The sequence below is a fragment of the Asterias amurensis genome, chromosome 3 (assembly GCF_032118995.1).
Source record: "Asterias amurensis chromosome 3, ASM3211899v1".
NCBI classification, from domain to species: domain Eukaryota; kingdom Metazoa; phylum Echinodermata; class Asteroidea; order Forcipulatida; family Asteriidae; genus Asterias; species Asterias amurensis.
The window spans coordinates 23,172,061-23,195,874 of record NC_092650.1 but is presented as its reverse complement, the minus strand read 5'-3'; the positions used below and the strand labels follow the sequence as shown (position 1 = coordinate 23,195,874).

At 36.3% G+C, this 23,814-nt stretch overlaps 1 protein-coding gene across 2 annotated transcripts; it reads right to left on the bottom strand.

The window, feature by feature from the left end:
* Positions 1-11,179: 11,179 nt before the first annotated feature.
* On the bottom strand, positions 11,180-19,932 carry LOC139934627 (cleavage and polyadenylation specificity factor subunit 5-like). Of its 2 annotated transcripts, XR_011785721.1 has the most exons (8): positions 19,796-19,932; positions 18,379-18,579; positions 16,195-16,258; positions 14,879-14,968; positions 14,302-14,377; positions 13,351-13,465; positions 12,087-12,632; positions 11,180-12,042 (listed from the first exon to the last, which is right to left on the bottom strand). XR_011785721.1 is itself a non-coding variant. In XM_071928923.1 (7 exons), exons 1-7 carry the CDS (start codon positions 19,930-19,932, stop codon positions 12,611-12,613), a joined length of 705 nt encoding a protein of 234 aa, XP_071785024.1. In that variant the 3' UTR covers positions 11,180-12,610. The 2 variants fall into 2 exon arrangements, 1 of the variants encoding a protein (XP_071785024.1); XM_071928923.1 differs by having other exon boundaries at positions 11,180-12,632.
* Positions 19,933-23,814: the final 3,882 nt, after the last annotated feature.

The window sequence follows — 23,814 nt, the reverse complement described above, 5'->3', positions numbered from 1 at the left end:
TCTTCACTCATGATTCTTGTGGACAATTTCATTGTGTATGTAATACGAAGAATAAAAACAATGTTAAAACAACATTTACGATCTTATGAGCAAAGTTTACTTTTTTCCTGTTTAAGAGGCTGTTTGTGAAAGATATGTTTTCAGAGTTTGAATAGTGTGAAATAATGATCCGGTTGATTCGCGTCTCTATAAACAATGTGTTGTTCATAGTATGGTTCCGTAAAACATATCAGATTTATTACACGCCAATCATTTTTCATGCTTTTTCAAAACTTTAAAGCTGAGACACAATGACTTCGGATTGGATGCTTTGGGGGTAGACCTTTTCGCAAATATCATTGCGCAAGCGCAGACAGTTGAATGAGGTGCATTGTGGGATAGATATGGATCAAATTTGGACACCAGCGCTGGTGTTAGCTGCAGCTAGACCACAATACACCTAATTCGAAGCTTTATGCGGGCACCCCAGCATTTGCGAAAAGGTCTATATTATGAGTGCGTTTTGGCGACCCCAACCAAAAACTGTTTCGGTTGTTGGTCGTTGGTTCTGCTGTTCAGACTGAACGATAACCGACTTGTGAGCTCGGTTACCGTTTTGGTTGTGACGTCAGAAACAATTATTGGTTACAGCCACCAAAACGCACCCTATGAAAGCGGTTGTTCGAAAAGTTTTCATAACTTAATTTATTACAAACTATTAGAAATGTAATTATTCACAAAATATCTCCTAAAAATTTTATGATTTTCCGTTGACTTTGTGTGGAGTGAGACGGTGCATGATTTTTGAAGTTAACCATTATAGTTCTACAAAATGGCGGACTGCAACATAATGGGTGCCGAATTTCACCCATAATCCTTTACGTGCCAATCATGCGCAGTGGGGCATGAATATGTGCCAATTAGCTTTATTTTAAACGACAATGCAACCACAGGTGCATCCCCTCCCCTCACCACGAAACAAAATCGAGATAGTGCTCATAAAAAGAAGCTTAAAGAGAGAGAAAAAGAACAGTGTTTTTATGTAGTGAAAGAGCGCAATCGGGATCGCTAACCGTTGCCACTAGTGCCAAAAGTGAAGGGTGCCCCCCCTGCAGCGTCCAAAATAAACGCATGCCCACCCCCACTGCTGACAACAACATTCCATCCCACCAGCCCCCCCCCCCCCCTGCAGCACAGAATTAAACACACCAGAATAAGATTAGCAACCAAAATAACCGATGTCACAAGGGCCCAATTTCATAAAAGCTTGTAAGTACCAAAATTTGCTAGGCCTGAGATTTCTTCCTCGGTAAAAACTAGACTACCAACCAAATAATAACTTGTTGCATAATACTGTCATTCAGCTGTTTTGGGGTTATCCTAAAAACCACGTGGAAATTTTGTTGGTTATCCTGTTTTTATTAAGGAAGAAATTTCATGCTAAGCAAATGTTTGTGCTTACAGGCTTTATGAAATTGGGCCCTGTACATGAACACTTTGTGATTGGTATCATCCTGCTCATTACTGCTCATTTTTAAGCTGAACTTTCTGTTTAAAGACCTGCTTGAACGAAAATGTCAAGTCGTGAACTTTGCTGAATTCCACTTAAAATGTTTTCGATGAATAAGGAAATCGAGTCATATGATTATAAATAGGTTTCAATTGTGTAAAAAACAATTACTTTGTATGCCCTTGTCCAGAGCTTTTCTGCGAGATTTGCGAAAAGCCCCGTTACGTAATCACTCTCAAAACGTCAAAAGTAGATAAAGCCGCTTTGTTGCAGCGTGGATGTATAACAAAGCAAACTCCCACAAATGACGTCAGCGGCATTGTCCTTTGACGCCCGCTCTTAACGGCAGAAGTGTTTTTATTTTTTTAAAAAACCTTTAGGTAGGGGCCTGATTTTTAAATCGATAATTATGAAAAGTTCAGAAGTGTATACATATCAAAATTACATTAAAATGGTGAACAAGTGCATTATAAACAAGTAAAAATACCATTTCTGTTGAAAACATTCCGCTCAGGTAGCTGTTTAAGCATCTCTAGGAAATTGGGCCTTGGATACATGCCGCTGACGCTGTAACGTGTAAAGAACCATGACGGGTAAAGATGGATGGGTTACTCATGCACTAATTATACATGAAATGATGAAACGAGACTTGCATGCCGCGAAACTAATGACAATACTCATTACTAGTCAGCAAGTAATTGGTCATCAGTGTCTGTATGGGTTTTAAAAGTGATGTATCTCAATAATAGCCTACAGGTTCACTTGGAATGGACACTTATCATCAAATGAGATTCTCTTTCCTGCTGTTGTGTTTTTTTATAGGCACTGGACACCTTTGGTAATTGCCAAAGACCAGTATCCTCACTTGGTGTATCCTATGCATAAAATACAAACTCTTTGAAAATTTGGGCTCGATATTTGGTCATCGAATTTGCAGAATAATGAAAGATAAAAACACCCTCGTTGCAAAAATTGCAAAAGTTCAATCAAGTTCATTGATGTGGTTTTTTTTACACTATAAGTATAATATGCCTCTCTTTAAATGAGCGATATTTTGTTCATAATAAGCATAGAGAAAGGACAAGGTTCTGTTGTCATTTCTCTATGATAATAGGGTGGGTTCCTTCGTGTGTCTTCTATGTGTGTACGAAGTGAGGAATCTATCACCATGACAACATGCCAATGACCGTTAAGAGACGCAGACGACAGTCGAAGTGCGTTGTTGTATAAAAAAAAATGAAATGAAGAGCCTGGTGGTTGTTTCACACTCCATGAAAGGTAATGAAGTATAAACACTCACACTGTAAACATTAAAACACTAAAAGGCTGCCAAGCATGCCCTGTCAACCCATAGAGCAAGGAATAGTTGCTCTATACTATGGACAAACCACCCCGAGCCCCTGCAACTCCCCCCCCCCTCCCCGGCCCCCGACAATACAGTGCTAGTGCTTGTGCCAGAGTTATGATGCACATGTTGCCTTGATTCAAGACTTTCTTATTATATCCATGTGTTTTTGACATTACTGCTACTCGTGTTAATCATTAGTCGATAATGTGAATTTTACAGAAAACAAATATGTATAGCGCTTGGTGTTTTCAAACAACTCTGCATTGGCTTGAATATACTTGATATTAAAGGAACACGTTGCCTTGGATCGGTCGAGTTGGTCTTCGAAAAGCATTTGTAACCGTTTATTATAAAATGCAAATGGTTAGGTAGATCTTTTAAAAGTAGAATATAATGATCCACACAAACACGCCTCGAAAATTGCACGGTTTTCCTTTTACGTCGCAAAAAAAAATCTGGTCGGCCATTTATGGGAGTCAAAAATTTGACTCCCATAAATGGCCGACTGTGTTTTCGACGATGTAAAAGGAAAACCACTTAATTTCGAGGCACATTTGTGTAGACCATTGTAATCTACTTTTAAAATATCTACCTAACCATATGCATTTTAAGTAGGATTTGAAAATTGCACGGTGGAAATACGGTATTGCGGTAACACCATGTAAAGACTATCTCTAAATGAGTTGGGGTGGTTCTGAAAAGAACCGTTGGTTTCAACTCCACGTTTCGATCAGTATGCTCTGATCGTCTTCTTGAGAAAGCTGTCTGCTGGATATGCATTTCATAAAAAATGGTAACAACCGTTTTTTATTGACCAACTCGTCCGATCCAAGGCAACGTGTTCCGTTAATGTACATGACATATTATGGTGTTGCAAAACACAGTGCGTCTGCTCCTTTCTCAGGTTGTACCATGTTGTAAAATAAAGAGACATGCCTAAAGCATGGAGGAGCGATTGGTACCAAGTAGGTGACATGTAGTGCCTGCTTATAAAAGTGCACATACAAAGTACATACAAACTTGATATCTTAGGGTACCTAAGTATTTTGCATGGTTGGAGTTTAAGTGATGTTTGCGGTAGTATGGTACCATTGTGCAAATCTCTTTTGAGAGTGTTGATTCTTCAATTGTCAACCACCAGTTCTTTTCAAAACCAACACATACCCTCAAAAGAGATTTACACGTAAGTGTTGCAACTGCAAACCATGGAGGTAAATACCTCCATGCGCAAACCTTACAAAAATGTGGAAACTATACCAGCTCGGTAAATGCATGGCTGCACATCAACTGCGGAGCCTGGATGGACTACCCAAATGCCGACTATACCTCCAATGCCATGGAGGTATAGTTTCTACCTCAACGCTGCACCATGGAGGACCTTGCACAGAGACCATTGAGCAGGAGACCACTAACAAATTGAATCATGGTTATACTTCACTGAGGTTACGAAGGTGATCGCCTCAAAATCATGCCCCCCTGGTCATTGCCTTGGTGCCCTTGAAATTCTCCAGTAGATAATTACCAAGGAGAAAATGTCTCGTGGTCTTGCACCCCCCCCCTTCGAAATGTATCAAAGACCCTGCCGACCAGAAAACAACATTGCTCGTTTCTATCATTTCAGGTAGGGGTTGACAACTCTGGGTCTTATTATTTCACTTTTTATGTTAATTTTAAGATCGATGATAGCTGTAGTGATTATGTTCCATGACCGCTAAATCAACCCGCCAATAATTGTGTATAATTAAGAGTTGACTATAAAACAAATAGTACATTTGCGGGTACATATCGGAGCAGTTGTTTTTGCTCATCTGGGAAATACTCGAGAGGCGGCTTGTACCAGGGAGGTATTGTACCCTGTCGTGTCGCTTATAGAACTACATCAGGTGTGTAATTATTCGCTCGAGATGTTTACAGACTGTTTGCTTCACACAAGAACGTGACGGTTAAAGACACTATACATTATTGGATATTACTCAAAATCATTGTTAGCATAAAGACTAACTTGTAACGAGCAATGGAGAGCTGCTGCTAGTGTAATAAAAACAACTGTGAGAAACGGCTCCCTCTGAAGTAACGATAGTTTTTGAGAAAGAAGTAATTTTCTTACTAAAATATTTGAATTGATTTCGAGGCATCTGAGAGAATTTCGAGGCAACTTGTGCGACAATTGGGTGTTTTTTCTTCCATTATTCCCTCGCAATTGCGACGACCAATTGAGTCAGAATTTTCACAGGTTTGTAATTATTTTGTGCATAAATTTGATATACACCAAGTGAGAAGACTGATCTTTGACAATAACCTAAGGTGTCTGATTCCTTTAAAGGCAGTGTACACTATTGGTAATTGTCAAAGACTAGCCTTCACAGTTGGTGTATCTCAACATATGCTAATAATTATTTTGACTAATTACCAATAGTGTCCACTGCCTTTAATAGAGCACGGTAACAGGTGACACTTCTTAACAAGGATTCTATGGTTAGATGAGACCACAGAGCAAGGAGGCAAAGCTGTAGGCATAGGCTACTGTCAGCGCTGGTGCCATGTGTTCAACAGTCGCGAAGTAAGATTTTTAATTAGGCTGGGGGCAAAATATCATTTTGCAATACTACGGAATGATCCACGAGGTTGACATGATGATGCGCGCAGTGTGTTCTCAAGTCTAAGTATGAAGAAGAAAAAAGATCGTGCAATATTTAGCATGAAATGCACTAGGTACAACAGTACTTGTGGCGTACCAAATTTCGAAATTAAAACTGTTTTTTTTTCACCTTCCCTTTAAGACAATCATCATCATTATGCTGGGGGGAGGGGAGGGGACACCTCAATTTGTATTTGAAAATACACTCATGTTGCATGAATAAGTTTGGGCAAACATGATGTCTGACACTACCCATACAGCAGGACCTACTACATAATACGAGACCTAGCGTTCATCAAGAAAGATCGGTGGATGAGTCACGCGAGTTTATCTTGACACAGTTGCCTCAAGTTTGTCTGTTGTCTCCGAGATGATGAACACGTTCTTCGTCATCCCCATCCAACTATGGATTATAGATGTCTATATTTTATGGCTCGCTGATGGCACTCAATTTAAGATGATTATAATAACATTATTATTAATCAGAACAATTCAGGATGAGAGAATCACTGATGACAAACAAAGTATGTGAAATTTTAATCAATGATCTTATAATACAAACCATGTTAACGTTGTTTACAATAAGCGTGACCTTGTACATTCTTTAGGTATTCTGACAGGCAAGATACTGCACATGTGCCCCTTTCAACATGGCAAAAGTTGATAAGAATTAGACAGTGCAATCTCCATACAATACAAGATTGTATGTTTTCTTCCATTAAGCTGTGTACAAATCGTGCCTGTATAGGAAATCCAGGCTCTGTGGCTCTGTTGTAAACATGTGATGTCACAGTTCACATCGTCTATAGGAGGTACATTTAAATTATGACAGTTATTCATTTGATGACCACTGGTGTTAAAGCAACCTACAACTCGTGTTCTCTGATCATCATCTACCGCCCACCTGGAATTCAACTCTGGTCCTATCCCCCGCACTCGCTATGGAAACCGATCCTTCTCAATTGCCACTCCTACTCTTTGGAACAATCTTCCCGTTCACATCCAACTTCATCTACACTGGACTCATTTAAAACCGCTCTAAAACACACTTTTTTTTAATCCATCTAGTCTATTCAGTTTCTGCTATTTCACCTCACTTTTAATTGTAATTTTTTGTTATCTTACACTTCCTGTTCAGCGCTTAGAAACCTTGTATTAAAGGATTTGGGTACTTTTTCAAAATGTCCACAGATTTACATTAAACTTACAGGGTTTGAAGATAATGATAGTGGAAAGCTTCCCTTCAAATATTACTAACTAAGATTGTGTAGTTTTTGAGAAATGAGTAAAACAAGTTACAAAATAATTTTGGTCTCATGAGACCACAACTATTTCAGCATGTAAAATCCCCTTAACCAGTTATGTTATTATACCAAAACCATAGCATAACTGGTTAATACGTTTTTACATGCTAAAACTGAGACGAAAATTATTATTTTTACTCATTTCTCAAAAACTACAACACCTCAGTAAGTAAAATTTCAAGGGAAGCTTTCTACTATCATAATCTTCAAACTGTGTAAGTTTAATGTAAATCTCTAGACATTGTGTTTTTGTTAGGAAAAAGTACATAAATATACCCTTTAAGCGCTATATAAATGCATGCTATTATATTTAATATTATTGATTCCTTAGAGTTTCTTGGAGCAGAGGCCCGTTAGTACTGGAGAAAACAATATAAAAGAGCCAGACCCATTCAATTTTAGAGAGAAAACAATACATTTTTTCTTTTAAATAAAACAAACTTCAAAAGTCTGAATTAAAATAAAAACGAGAAATGTCTCCTCAATGGTAAAGGTGTCATTTAGTGAAGGTTAGTCAATAATATTTTACATTTTCGAAATACAGTATTTATAAGTTCAAAATGCATTCAATATTTATATTATTAACGAAAAGAAGAAGACCAAATACCCATGCTGGCCGAGCTGGCAAGATTGCTGACTAAACTACGACGTTGTTTGTTCTAGCCATTAAAGGCACAGTAGACACTATTGGTAACTACTCAAAATAATTTTAAGCATAAAACCTTTCTTGGTAACGAGTAATGGGGAGCTGTTGAAATTATAAAACATTATGAGAAACGGCTCCCTCTGAAGTAACGTAGTTTTCGAGATAGAAATCATTTTCCACGAATTTGATTTCGATACCTCAGAATTAGAATTTGAGGTCTCAAAATCAAGCATCTAAAAGCACACAACTTCGTGTGACCCAGTCATAGGGTAGTTTTTCCTTTCATTGTTAATATTATCTTGCAACTTCGACCGATTGAGCCCAAATTTTCACAGGTTTGTTATTTTATGCACATTATGTGGAGATACCCTAAGTGAGAAGACTGGTCTTTGACAGTTCCCAATAGTGTCCAGTGTCTTTAAACCATTGAAAACAACCGATGTTGGAGACCTTTGATGTAAAAATGTATGGTTCAATGGAGAGCGATACTTTGTACTTCAGTGTACATGTAGCCATTATTGCATTGACAATTATGAATAGCACTTTATAAGAATAGCCATAATGAATGCACTCGGATAGTGACATTGCAAAGGGTTTACTTCTATATCTGACGTCTATTAATAGCATTGTTAGTTTTGTCCCGATCTTGGGAGTGAATGCACCAAATGTTTTCAAAGCTTCAGTACGGGCATCAATACAATCAAGTATGATTTTTAAAGGCAGATATGATTCGTAAAATTACCATCAGGAAATATTATTTACCATTTCTAGTGATCTTCACAACTTTTCATAAAATGGGGGTGTCTGTGCTGTGGCTTTGATACTACTTTGACTGTGAAGATACTCATCATGTATTGGGCTAGTTTTTCTTGTGTGGTTTTCTGAAACGGGAAGGAAGACCTACAACAATTTCGTAATTACTATAAAAAAAAATAAACACCGCAGCTAGATTATAAGGTATAGTATTTTGAGTCGCAGTCCCCTTTAATCAACATCGAATGAGGTTTTAGCCTTCTGAGAAACGTCTCTGCGTGAAACGGTTCTCAGATTGTAATTCCAATTATGGATTACTCTTTATCAGAGAGGTATAACGAGACTGATTTTAACTAATAAATACTGTAAAAAAAAAAAATGAAAAAAATGAAGAAACAAAATATAGAGAAACCTTCTTTCCAAAATATCATTTTGGTTCCTTCACCATCAGAGAGACCTACAAAATTAATTCTGAAATTTCACATCCCTGTACAGCGCCTTTACTATACATAATTCAACTGATTAACAATGTAAAAGAAAAAGGGTGAATAATAAAAAAAGACCGAGAAACGTGACTAACGATGACTCTCATTCTGGTCATCACTGGTCGGTCCATCTCACTCCGATCCATCCATGCATCCACCATCAGCGGCCTTACCCTTTGCATAACAAATTATTGGCCAATAGCGCTTTGCCACCCAACGCTGAGTCAAAGCTTTTCACGCTGACTAGTAGTCTAGCTATCTTAAGGCACTCCCAGACACCGCGGGAAATATATGACAATGACGTAATAATTTATGCAAGTCGTCTGCTTGATTATAATATTTAATAATCTACAATGAGTATAGGGTAGATGGCCTTATAACATTCCGATCCAAACCGGACCTTCTTCAGAGGCATTAACAAGTACAAACAAACTAAACAGATCCATTTATAGCAAACAGACTGGATTAAGGGAAGGTATCCAGAAAAAGCGGGAAAGTTATATAGCCAAGGCCTACTATAATTACAAATACTGTATACTGATGTGTAGTAATTATCATACATTTATTGATGTGTGTCTGTGATCATGTTTCTTTACTTGTATTTTTCACTGCTTTTACCTATCAGTGATATGTACTGTCTATAAAGGTTGAATAAATAACTGTATGGATTTTAAAGAGGTTTTTAACTGTTAAAGACACTGGACACTATTGGTAATTGTCAAAGACTATAGTCTTCACAGTTGGTGTGTCTCAACATATGCATAAAATAACAAACTTGTGAACATTGAGCTCCATCGGTCGTCGAAGTTGCGAGATAATAATGAAAGAAAAAAACACCCGTGTCGCACGTTGGTCACACGAAAGTGTGTGCTTTCAGATGCGTGATTTCGAGACCTTAAATTCTAAATCTGAGGTCTCGAAATCAAATTCGTGTAAAATTACTTCTTTCTCGAAAACTATACGTCACTTCAGAGGGAGCTGTTTCTCACAATGTTTTATACGAAAGTTAAAACTTCCTCATGTCTAGGGTGCCCTTTTCCAAGGCCTTGTTGGCATTTCCCAATTCAAAATGAAGCATGCAGGGCTGTACATCCTGATTAATTGTTGTTCATTTGTCAGTTTTGTAAGTGCAATTTATGTCTTATTATTACGGCCATCGATAATTTGATACGGGCTTTTACGGACGTGTCTTGAGCGCGAGAAGCAGCGCGCCTGGAGCATGTTTCGTCGCTAGTTACTATCACGTGGTGTACCCCCTGGAGAATAGCTCTCTGTTTCGACATTAAAGGTACTGGACACTTTTGGTAACTACTCAAAATACATAATTACCACAACAATTTACTTTGTATTGAGAAAGGGAGAGCTGTTTGATAGTATAAAACATTGCGATAAATGGCTCATTCAAAGTAATGTAGTTTTCGAGTAAGAGGTAATTTTCCACGAATTTAGTTTAGAGACCTCATAACTAGATTTAGATATTTCAGAATAAGATTTAGATATTTCAGAAATAGATATTAGATATTTCAGAATTAGATATTTGTTTCAAAATGTACAGGTTTAAAAAGATGTTTAAAGAAGTTTTTATTCATGTTGGCAAAGCAAGAGCAATTCTTCAAATATTTACTTGGGCTACACTGTGCTTAGTTGTTTGAAAAAGTGTACAGAAAAATAATGTCATCTAGGAGTTAAATTTGTTTGACAAAACTATTGAAAACATCAAAAACACACAAACCCTCTGTTATATAGTGATTGTGATGATTTCTTTTCTTCAAGTTTGGCATATCAACAAAACTTTTTTTTTTTTTAAGTTTTAAAAAATCCCTCCCTTCCCCATCCGCAAAAAAGGACGGTTAACATTTTTTCTTATGTGGCCTAATTACCAAACGTGTGCTACTGTCCAGTGCATTTAACATGGCGATGATGTTGTACTCCCTGTTTATCTGTTGAAACCCGGGGGCATGCATTACACGTATTCTTATGACCTGTGCTTCTGATGTACGGCCCAAAACACATCAAGACATTTTCTACTTGATAAAGGGCACCCTATAGGGAAATTGTACAAGATACTGGAGCAATTTCAAAGGCACGAAGGCAATGACCATGTAGACTTGAATCAAGTCTTAGATCGCGGTTATTCTTCTGCATCTCAGCTACGAAAACGCTCCCACATATAGCTATGACGCGCCCTAACTCGCAATCTGTAGGCTAGATGACGTAGAAATATCACAAGAGGGCGCTGTTTGTAGCGGCTATCAGAACGATTAAAAAGCCACAATCGAAGACTGGAACCAAGTCTAATGACCATGGGGCACAGAGGCAATCGCCTTCGTTGCCACCATGAAGTACAGGACTGTTTGCCATTGTTTCTTGTGTGTTTTATGTAATTGATTGTATGTATTTGATTCGATGTTTCGCCTAATATTTAATGTTTCGTTTCGTCAAACTTTTAAATAAATACATTTCGAAAGCCTGAATCACAAAAAAAAAAAAAAAAAAAAAGACCCGGACACATGAACTGTTTCAATGTACACATTTTATTTTGGAGACTAACTCAGGACAGCCATTAGCCAACTATAAAACAGGGATTGTTAATTTTAGTTTCACAATCTTGCAATACTTTCAACCTCTGTTCAACTTTATTAAAAAAATTCATAAAAAAGGGCCACGTTTTAAAAAGAAAAAAAATTCCACGGAATGTTTTGTTTGCCTTGGCTGAAATTCTCAGTTAAAACAAGAACATAAGTGACATTTTTAATGTATTTACAACCTGGATAAAAGAAAACAACAGAGGTCGCTATTTCTCTGCCAATGGGTAGGGGTTTTTCTGACCAACCATTGCACTACTACAGACCAGAAATCTACAATAATTAATATCATACAAAACAAAACGAATACTACATTCTACCACATTAATATAAAAAAAACACTTCTTGCTGCAAAGCTTTGACGCGAATCTTCTTTCAAATTGTTTAATGTAACAAGTCCTTAAAAACTTCTTATTTTTCAATGGTAATTTCTAAAAAAGGAGCCGGGTATTTTGTTTCAATGGTAACTTCTCAATAAGTAACCAGGTATTTTGTTTCAATGATAACTTCTAAAAAAGTAACCAGGTGTTTGGTTTCAGTGATAACTTCTCAAAAAGTAACCAGGTATTTTGTTCAATGATAACTTCTCACAAAGTAACCAGGTATTTTGTTTCAATGATAACTTCTCAAAAAGTAACCAGGTATTTTGTTTCAATGATAACTTCTCAAAAACTTATTTAATTTCTCCCTTTTTCTAAATTGTCAATGTAAAAAAAAAATGATTTAGTGAGGTGAGTGCTTTAAAGGCAGTGGACTCTATTGGTAATTACTCAAAATAATTATTAGCATAAAACCTTTCTTGATTACGAGTAATTGGGAGAGGTTGGTAGTATAAAACATTGTGAGAAACGGCTCCCTCTGAAGTGGAGTAGTTTTTGAGAAAGAAATAATTTTCCACGAATTTGATTTCGAGACCTCAAGTTTAGAATTTAAGATCTCGAAATCAAGCATCTAAAAGCACACAACTTCGTGTGACAAGGGTGTTTTTCTGTCATTAATATCTCGCAACTTCGATGACCAATTAAGCTCAAATTTTCACAGGTTTGTTATTTTATGCATATGTTGAGATACACCAAAGACTTGTCTGTGACAATTACCAATAGTGTCCAGGGGTCGATTTCACAAAGAGTTAGGACTAGTCTTATCTCGAGTTAGGACGAGTAACTCGTCTTAACTTAGGATTAATCTTAAGGTCTGCATGCTACAGTGCAGGGTTGGGACTCGTCCTAAGTACTAAGATTAGTCTTAAGTTAGGAAGAGTTTTGTGAAATCGACGGCCGAGTCTTTAGCTGAAGCTCCCATTGTATTTGTTATGAACGGTTCTAGATTCTGCCATGGTCACAGCTTTCTTCTGCTGTGTTCTCAGTGGTAGTTGAAGTTAAATCTAATAAAGACAAGAAAGAAAGAAAAAAGGCTCAACATTCAGTACCTTTTGTTCAGTGATATTCTCATCAAATTACAGGTTAAAGGTTTTATCATATGAGTCTACCCAGAAAGTAATTATAGAAAGTGGTAAAACATCATTCAAATAAACCTTACTTCACAACTCCTTTGTTTATTTTAGTTATCTTTACAACCTCTAGCAGTATTCTTATACCCAAGTCACAATTAAAGTAGAGGCCAGGCAGCATTTGCGAGTTCTAGGCACCAACGGGCAGGTTAAGGTTGGCGAAATATCGTGCAATAAGGCGTCAAAGTCACAATTACAAGTGTTCTGCATGCTGCCATGACGAAAATCGGGTCGAATTCTCAGCCAGTTTATTAGTCCATGTCCAGACACTCATCTGATATCCTTCATGGTGTCCACCTAATGTGTGCAATGCCCTGCAGTACACTAGCCAGGCATCACCATAGTTATTGGAGATCAGTTTTAAGATGCGAAATGCTGCAACAGGTTTTATATTTAAATTAAAAGTAACTCGATGCCGCCAAATTCCCTAAAATGACCCAGCAGCCGCAAGGAGTCATGTCGGTTCCCCGGCTAAAATAGTCTAGAAAGCAGTCGCAAACTACTCCCAAACCCACCACAAGCTATTTGTGACTGGGGTATAACTTGAACCTCTAATAATAATCCCTATTTGCTGTAAAAGAGTTTGACCTACCTGCTTAATAACTGCGGTAAACTAGATATGATCGGTCCATAGCCTGGTGCATTATCGTAGAGTTCAAACAATGGGGCAGCTACCAGCTTGTAATTTCTTGGAACGGCAAACAGGGCTGATCATGAAAATAAAACAAATAATGAGAGGAAAATGCTTACTGTCCCATTAACAAGGTAACATTCATCAAAGGCACTGGACACCTTTAAAAAATTAATTGCCACAGACCAGTATTCTTGGTGTATCCCAACATATGCATAAAATTAACAAACAGAAACCCGTATAAATGTTGGCTCAGTAATTGCTAATCGAATTTGCAAGAGAATAATGAAAGAAGAAAAAAAACCGTTGTTGCACTACTTAGTGTGCTGTTAGATGCGTAATATAAACCTTATAACTCTCTCATAAATGAGGTAACACTTGTTAAAGGTGGGATATGCCTTTGGTAATTACTCCAAAATAATAAAAACCTTCAAAACTAATTTGGTCAAGAGCACTGGAGAACTGCTGATATTATCAAACATTGTAAAGGCAGTATCACGCGAGGCAATTTACAGGCATCCAGTTCCAGGCAATCTCCAAGAAGAAAAAGGCGTCTTACATTTGAATGTTCACATTTATTTTCAAGGAGATCACAAGAAATTGCTTAAAGATTTACTCCTGTGCTGACACGGTCGGCCATTTATGGGAGTAAAAAATTTGACTCCCATAAATGGCCGACCATGTTAGTTGACGAGGTAAAAGGAAAACCGTGCAATTTAGAGGCATGATTGTGTAGATCATTGTATTCTACTTTTACAGCATCTTTCTACCCATATGCATTTTATAAAAAACAGTTACAAACGCTTTTCAAAGACCAACTCGACCGATCAAAGGCAAAGTGTTCCTTTAACCTCAAGGAATAATCAATATCTTCAAACAACAACAAGTCATCATGAAGATGGATATATTTACCTTTTTCTTGAAGCTGTACAAAATAGAGTCTTTTATGTTCCTTTGGTTTGGTGATGTGTGCAGGGATATATGGATACTGTGGAAAACAAAATATAAAAAAATAGCCAGCAATTTATTTTGATAGTTACCAATTCACCCTTAGTCTAGGAATTTCAACAAATTAAAAAAAAACTATTATATTTTTCTTAGAGGGTTTCTGCCTGTTCAATGGCCTTATCAGTAGATATGTTCACTACATAAGACTATATCATTTTATAACCTTTGATATCATTGTTTGATAATAATAAAGACATTTTAAAGCGCTGCCTGGCCTAATGCAAATGCCTCTAAACACATTCATAAAGAGAACAATAAAACATACAATGAGTAAAAGATACAATTACAAATAAAGCAGATTACAAATAAGCAGCTTCAATCAAAATGAGTTTTCACAGAGGCTTAAAACAGTGTAAAGAACTAGCCTGGCGAATATGCACATTCAGCCTTTGAAATTTACTCTGCTAGGGCTGAAACATCAGGACATAGACTATTTTTTGCACTTTCAAAGGATGTGAGAGTCGTCAGTGTTTTTACTAACCTGGGGAGGTTCAAAGTTTGGACGGTACCAGTTGGCAATCACATCTTCAACCATCCAGTCCTGCTGAATACCATCTTGTCTTCCTAAAATCTGTAAGAAAGCGAAAAAGTCACATAAAAAGCGTAAGACAATGAGAAACTGTTTTGATCAAAACTCCAGGTCTGATACTTAAAGCAGGCAACGAAGGATATTGCCTCTATGCCCCCTGGTCATTGCCATGGTGCCCTTGAATGAAATGCTACAGTACATAAGCTTGGGCGGTAACGATTTATTTCATTCACGATATATCGCCGACAATATATCGCGATGATCGATATAATCGCGATTAATTAAATTTGACATCATCAGTCTTCAAACTCCCAGTGAAAGTTGTAGAAGGGACAGTCATAGCATAAGAGAGGTGTTCTAATGACCTATTCTTCTGGTTTTACTCCAAACCTATGGGGTGCAAGATGTCTCAGCTAAGAAATACATCGCGATATTCCGATACTTAATCGATATCGCATATCGCGATATCGATAATCAATATTTTGATTAAAACAAAATCCGATTCGATATCGAAATCGTTTCCAAATTAGTATCGCAATATTCGATAATATCGTGATATCGCCCAAGCTTAAAAAACCCCAAAGTTATACTTCACCTTTAAAGGCGCTGACACCTTTGGCAATTATCAAAGACCTTTACATTATATGCAAACATTATATGCATAAAATAACAAATTAAAAATGTCCTCAAAGGGTGCCCTTTACTGAGAAAAAAAAGCCTTGGTGCCCTTGCCCTTTCAAAAACAGAGCATACAAGCTTGAAACTCTTCTAAGTTTCCTCCTAGTACTAGATCTCATAAACAAAATCACCCTTATTAGAGGAATAATGGTTAAAGAAATTTTTCTTTTTGCTTACACAAATAAGAATTACAAGATGGGCTACTACTACTATTTACAAATTGTTTTGTGGCATTGGAGTGGCTGGTAGGGTCTAACTCCAATACCCCATGGCCGATTAAAAGAGAATTAAAGAAATCCAAAAGCTTTTTATGGGAACGTTTGTTGTCCTCGTCACTAGGTTTAGTCATGGTTTCATTGAGACAACAGATTCCTCAAAACAAAACACTACAGAAATTCCTTAAAATCACGGTTGAGCACCAAACAAACTTGGGAATTTCTGGCTTCACTGTCGAGTGGCAACACAAATGTGTGGACAAAAGTAACGATGAAAATTGAGAGAGTAAGTTGGATTGATGTCTTTTGCCATGAAATAAGTGCAGTCAGAAAATGCAAATACTTTAATATTGAAAACAAAATTAAACTACAAACCTCTGTCATGAGTCTCTTTAGTCCATCAACTTCATCTTCCCCAGAGGCAAGCTCCCCTCCTGGTCTGAATGGAAAAATCCAAACATACAAATTAATATAATACAAGGCTTCATTTCACAGCATTTGGAATGATCTATTTGCTTGGGTGATCCCCTGGCTGCCGCTTCTCAGATTTTATTATAAATTTAGGTTTGATCCCTGACTATACAGCAGATAACGGTTGTATGGCTTCTGCCTGGCACCCCCAAACAGTGATTTCAACAAAATAGGGAGACCGTTAACATTATGCGTCAGTAAGTTATACTTGAGGTGGTTGGTTCAAATAGTGCTGTAAGCGGTTTTTTTTTTTCAACACCCAAATTAATTTTACCATGTCAGTATCCCTAGTGGTTTATTATTAAGGCGATTGCCTAGCTACTGCTTCCTTAAAGACAGTGGACACTATTGATAATTGTCAAAGACTAGTCTTCACAGTTGGTGTATCTCAACATATATGCATAAAATAACAAACCTGTGAAAATTTGAGCTCAATCGATCGTCGAATTTGCAAGATAATAATGAAAGCAAAAAACACCCTTGTCACACGAAGTTGTGGGCTTTCTGATGCTTGATTTCGAGACCTCAAATTCTAAACTTGAGGTCTCGAAATTAAATTCGTGGAAAATTACCTCTTTCTTCAAAACTATGTCACTTCAGACGGAGCTGTTTCTCACAATGTTTTATACCATCCATCTCTCCCCATTACTCGTAATCAAAAAAAGGTTTTATGATAATAAATATTTCGAGTAATTACCAATAGTGTCCACTGCCTTTAATTCCCATGTCGTTTCGTAAATTTTGGTGTGATCCCTCGCTTAAAGGAACATTACATAATTGGTTTTGCTAGAACAAAAGTTGCTAGCAGTGTTGACACACTTTATGTAATCCACCTCTTCAATTCATTCCTTTTTTTGCTCATCTAGTTGCCCTCCTGTCATGTTCTGTTCTGTTTTTTAAAAGATATTTACTGTGTGCTTTTTGCTTGAACAATTATTGCAATCGTTATTATTTTGATTGGTCCGTTGTGTTATCGTTTAACTTTTGCTGTGCTTTTTGATGTACTTGTATTTGTTGAGGTCAAATAAATAATAATAATAATAATAATAATAATAATACACTGACAAACTTGTAGAAGTTTGAGATCGATTTAAAATTGACCATCTGGGTCACAAGAGAATAGTGCAAAATCGATTACAAATTTTGCATTGCATCGATGCCAAAATAAAAATGAATAAAACGCTCACTGAGCTAAACTCCAAACAAGAAACAAAATTATTTATTTCTTCTTAATTCTGTAACATTCTTGTTAAGACACTGGACACTATTGGTAATTGTCAAAGACAAGTCTTCTCACTTGGTGTATCTCAACATATGCACAAAATAACAAACCTGTGAAAGTTTGAGCTCAATCGGTTGTCAAAGTTGCGAGATAATAATGAAAGAAAAAAAACACCCTTGTCACACAAAGTTGTGTGCTTTCAGATGCTTGATTTCGAGACCTCAAATTCGAAATCTGAGGTCTCAAAGTCAAAATAGTGGAAAATTACTTCTTTCTCGAAAACTATACGTCACTTCAGAGGGAGCTGTTTCTCACAATGTTTTATACCACCAACCTCTCCCCATTACTCGTTACCAAGTAAGGTTTTATGCTAATAATTATTTTGAGTAATTACCAATAGTGTCCACTGCCTTTACAGGGGTCGAAATTAAGTGTATTTCCATGGTAGTCAGCAGGGCTAGTGACCAATAATTTTTAGTAGCCCTGATTAGATTTTGGTAGCCCGAAAGATACATTATGTCTCGCGTCACGGCTCAAACTTTACAATACACCAATAACATAGTTCTTTATTGTTTGTGATGATGATTTTTGCATTATTTTTCCACTAGCCTGTCGGGCTATCAAACTGGAAAAATGAGTAGCCCGGCTGTAAATCTGGTAGTCCCGGGCTAGCGGGCTAGTGGCAATTTCGACCCCTGCTTTAAAACTTGTTTTTGAATGGCAACCTCAAATAGGGAATATGGAGACCCCCAACACAGTGCTACTAGATAGCTCACGTTGAAGAGTGCCAGCCAGCAGAGAACCAGGGGTCACTGGTTCAAATCTACTCCAGTAACTTTCTCTTTGTTCAACCCTGCATTACTTACAATTTGAAGAACGTTGTACCGAGCTGCAGGAGTAGAACATGTGGCAAGCCATGTTCATGAACGATGAGTACGCCCTCTACTGACCGCCGGGTACCAATCTTATCGAAGTCATCTCTCATGCGTTGAAATCTGGCAGATACTGAAGCATCTTTCTCATACAGAGGTTCCTTTGTGCCGAATGTGTAGTTAGTTAGTGGGTATCTGTCATAGAATTGAAAGGAAAATGGAAACGGAAATTTAATTATTTTTAGTAAAAAAATTCTGTATTCGCAATTTGCATTTAATAACTTAAATTCTTATTTTTCCACTGTACAGTTGAACTCATTAAATAATAAAATAGTGCCTACTTCTTAGCCCTGCCCAAACCAATTTATAAATTTTTCTGCATATTGTGTTTTACACATATAATATTGATAACATAAATCAAAGCAATATGAATCATAAAAACTTGATACGGTTATTATATTTGTCTTTTTGTGAGTAGTGCTCATCATACATTTCTATTCTAATTGATAGGCCTAGCTAGACACAGTGCATACCATTGCTAACACCATGAATGTAATCACATAATATAGTGATTTTTGGGGTTGAACAAAGAATTGACTAGAGTGGGATTCGAACCATTGACCTCCGGATTAACGTGCCGGCGCTCTACCAACTGAGCTATCTAGCCCTATTTTGGCGGTGCCCCTATTTTGTCAATATCTTTGTTCAGTTGGTGCCCCTATTTTGTCAATATCTTTGTTCAGTTGGTAGAGCGCTGGCACGTTAATCCGGAGGTCGTTGGTTTGAATCCCACTCTAGTCAATTCTTTGTTCAACTCCAAAAATCTTTTCAAAATTTACCCAGTCAGTTTCCCTCGACACATAATATAGTAGTACACAGTTTAACTATTATAACATAAAATGGAAAAATAAATTATAGTGAAACTAAAAAAGTGGCAGTCGGCTATGGCAGTTTCCCAGATTTTCAGTTAAAACCACTCCCCTCTCATCACACAAATTTAACACAATTTTACAAAGCTCACAATTGACTTGTGTCAAAACTCAGTCTTCATTCAAAATCAAACTCATTCATTCTTCTCAATCAATCAATCTCTGACCCGATTGATTTGTCCCATTTTTGCTTGTGATTTGTTGGATGAGGGAAGGAAAAACATTTATGCTTCCCTCGTCCCCTCACGTTCTTCTCAGTCATACAGTCAGCACTTGTTCAGTTCAATTCTCGGTACCCAACCACAAATTGTGACAGTGTCATTGCGTATTGCACACTCAGATCTCAACTCAACTACACATAGTACATACATGATACACTCAACGAATACCCCACTCAACACTCACAGTCACACCACTGGGTTTCAATTTTCACCGACTCCTTTGCGCTCTATCTCATACTTCAAAAACCAAATAATACTTACAGAACTGCAGTTCTTTCCCTCGGTACGTAGTTATCATTCTTCACGGGTACAGAGATCGAACTTGTGCTGCTATCTAGCCGGTCATTTCGGTTGTATTTGGGCCATCCAGCAGCACCAGCACGTTGATTTGACGCCATTTTGAAGACTGAAGTTTGATACAATGAACCAGCAGCCTCTAGAGGGCGCTGGTCACGACGCTCATTGATTTTCCTAAACCGACAGTGCACTCAAAACGGAAGGCACTAAAATACTAAACTCCACAAAGGTTCGGCCCATCGGAGAATACCCGAGCGAGAATGACCTTATGACGTCATTTTGCATATGCTTGCACCTTTTAGACATGGAAATATTAACAACCAGGTCCGAGTGGTTAGTCCACTCTTATGTAGCAACTCCCCAAACCTGCTGCTACAAATGTACTTGAATAAAGAGGTCTGAAGCATGCAGTGCTTGCATCTTTTAAACATGAAAATATAAACAACCAGGTCCCAGTGGTTAGTCCACTCTTATGTAACAACTCCCCAAACCTGCTGCTACAAATGTACTTGAATATAGAGGTCTGAAGCAGTACTGATCTTTTAGACAGGAAAATATTAACAACCAGGTCCTAGTGGTTAGTCCACTCTTATGTAACAACTCCCCAAACCTGCTGCTACAAATGTGCTTTTAAATAAAGAGGTCTGAAGCAGTGCTTGCATCTTTAAAACATGAAAATATAAACAACCAGGTCCCAGTGGTTAGTCCACTCTTATGTAACAACTCCCCAAACCTGCTGCTACAAATGTGCTTGAATAAAGAGGTCTGAAGCAGTACTTGCATCTTTTAGACATGAAATCATTATCAACCAGGCCCTAGTGGTTAGTCCACTCTTATGTAACAACTCCCCAAACCTGCTACGTGGGGGATCGTCGCGAACCGTGCCGGAATGTTCCGAGAGCACACGAAAAGTTCCGAACCGCTGTAGAGGTTAGGTTTTAGTGCCCTCCACGGACGGTCTTTTTGGCAAAGATAACAATGGATGCATCAGTTAGGTCCACTTAAAATCGACCAATGTTAGATATTATAGTCAAACAATGAAAAATAAAAAAAGGATTTAAAAGTCACTATAGGCCACTAACTATCACCAATGTTTCTTGAAATCAAATGGTGACAACAACCCAGGTCCAAGCTTTCCTTTAAATATCTACGGGGGGGGGGGGGGGGGCACTGATCGCCATTAAATTTCAAGCGGAAACAAATCCCCATTCAAAATGCAACACACCCATGCATGACTTTACGGGCTATCGTTGGGGAGAGGGGGGGGGGGTCTTCTAATTATGAAGGGATCGAAGGCTACATTTATTCTCTTGACGCAATGCGCCAGGTTGAGTACATACAAGGGCGCATTTTTTAAAATTTTCAACCCGTGACATCACGACCATTCAAATTTTAACTTGTACTTTTTTTTTAAATATTAAAAACACGCGGGAACTCAAAACATGAGGGAACTCAAAACACGATGGCATACCCCCCCCCCCCCCTCAACCACCACCTGCGAGGAAGCAAATGAAAGGGTGTGCCTAAGTGGTTATGAGGAGAAGTTTCTGTATATGGCGCCATCACTTTTTCATTCGATATGAAATAATAATTATAGTATCTGATTTACCTCACTGAGATATCCCTTTTTGTAAAAATGATTGAAAACAGTGGTTGCGCCATAAGGACAGTTATCCGGTTACGGGTCCAAAAGTCATTGTCCCAAGACACAAACAAAGGCAAAATATTATATCCTAAACGCGGCTCATGAGCGCGGCGAACGTATCACAAACTTTCCGATCCTTTCCAACCCTACAGCTTGTTTTCAATCATATTTTGGCAATGACGGCCTATCCGTGGATGGAGTCGTTATTATTATTTATTATGGTATGCATGTGTTTGCAGAAGATACTGTCACCCCCCCCCCCCCCCCCCCTTTGGAGATTAGCTGTCCCCCCCCCCATACGGCGAACTGTCTGTGTATGATTGTACCTTTTGTACTTTTTAAAGTTATTGCCTTGTTTGATGCATTTATTCTGTTTTAGCTTCGTTTTGCTTTTATAAATGGTGTTATTATTATTATTATTATTATTATTATTATTATTATTATTATTATTATTATTATTATTATTATTATTATTATTATTATTATTATTATTATTATTATTATTATTATTATTATTATTATTATTATTATTATTATTATTATTATTATTATTATTATTATTATTATTATTATTATTATTATTATTATTATTATTATTATTATTATTATTATTATTATTATTATTATTATTATTATTATTATTATTATTATTATTATTATTATTATTATTATTATTATTATTATTATTATTATTATTATTATTATTATTATTATTATTATTATTATTATTATTATTATTATTATTATTATTATTATTATTATTATTATTATTATTATTATTATTATTATTATTATTATTATTATTATTATTATTATTATTATTATTATTATTATTATTATTATTATTATTATTATTATTATTATTATTATTATTATTATTATTATTATTATTATTATTATTATTATTATTATTATTATTATTATTATTATTATTATTATTATTATTATTATTATTATTATTATTATTATTATTATTATTATTATTATTATTATTATTATTATTATTATTATTATTATTATTATTATTATTATTATTATTATTATTATTATTATTATTATTATTATTATTATTATTATTATTATTATTATTATTATTATTATTATTATTATTATTATTATTATTATTATTATTATTATTATTATTATTATTATTATTATTATTATTATTATTATTATTATTATTATTATTATTATTATTATTATTATTATTATTATTATTATTATTATTATTATTATTATTATTATTATTATTATTATTATTATTATTATTATTATTATTATTATTATTATTATTATTATTATTATTATTATTATTATTATTATTATTATTATTATTATTATTATTATTATTATTATTATTATTATTATTATTATTATTATTATTATTATTATTATTATTATTATTATTATTATTATTATTATTATTATTATTATTATTATTATTATTATTATTATTATTATTATTATTATTATTATTATTATTATAATTATGATTAGGCTAGGATAGCGCCCTCTTTTGGAATATCCTCCAACAGCACACGTGTATTTCCATAGGGTTGGGGGGGGGGGCAAATCTCAGGCGGACCGATTTCCCTGGGACACTCAGGCCAGTCTATCAGGACCGATGTCCCATGGATTTTCGTCCGCTGGAGATTCTGATGGGTGCACCCCACCAAATAATCTCCCATAGCACACAGCGCAAAATGTAGTCTTGGTGCAAGACGTTTCTCGGGCGCTGTCGGTGAATTGGCTGCGGTGTGCGTGAAAGGGAAACGAAAAACGTTTTGCACCAAGACTATGCAAAATGCTAAATACTCAAAAATACACGAAAAATACTTAAAAGTCTCACAGCTTTTAACTTGAAAGTGAAAATGATTGATTGACTCTTAACTTGTATTCTCTGCCCAATTTTATATGGGGAGTCCCTGGGCCCGTCGAGTTATTCTCCTTCCAAGTAAAAACACCCCTTCACAGGTCTAATTTTCAAAACGTCCTAGCATCAATCTTGGAGAGAGTCCTTACACCTCTCAACAAATAGGACCATTTATTTCAGGGCCTATGTCATCCAAAATACCTCAAGCTGGAAGTCAACAACCCCCAGGTCACAATTGGGTAACATTTTTACACTGAAACACTTTCTGGGGGCTCTCAAATCTGTGTAATATAGAATGGGCCTACAAAATATTAATGAGCTCGACGCTCTGTTTTCTCCTATATGGTGGGGTGCATGCACCCTGATGGGCTGGAGAGATTCACAGGAGGGCGCTATCGGAAGTAGCCATCTAGGGGACAGCATCCACTGTTCCACGCTCTACAACCCCTGCTCCGGAGCGAAAAT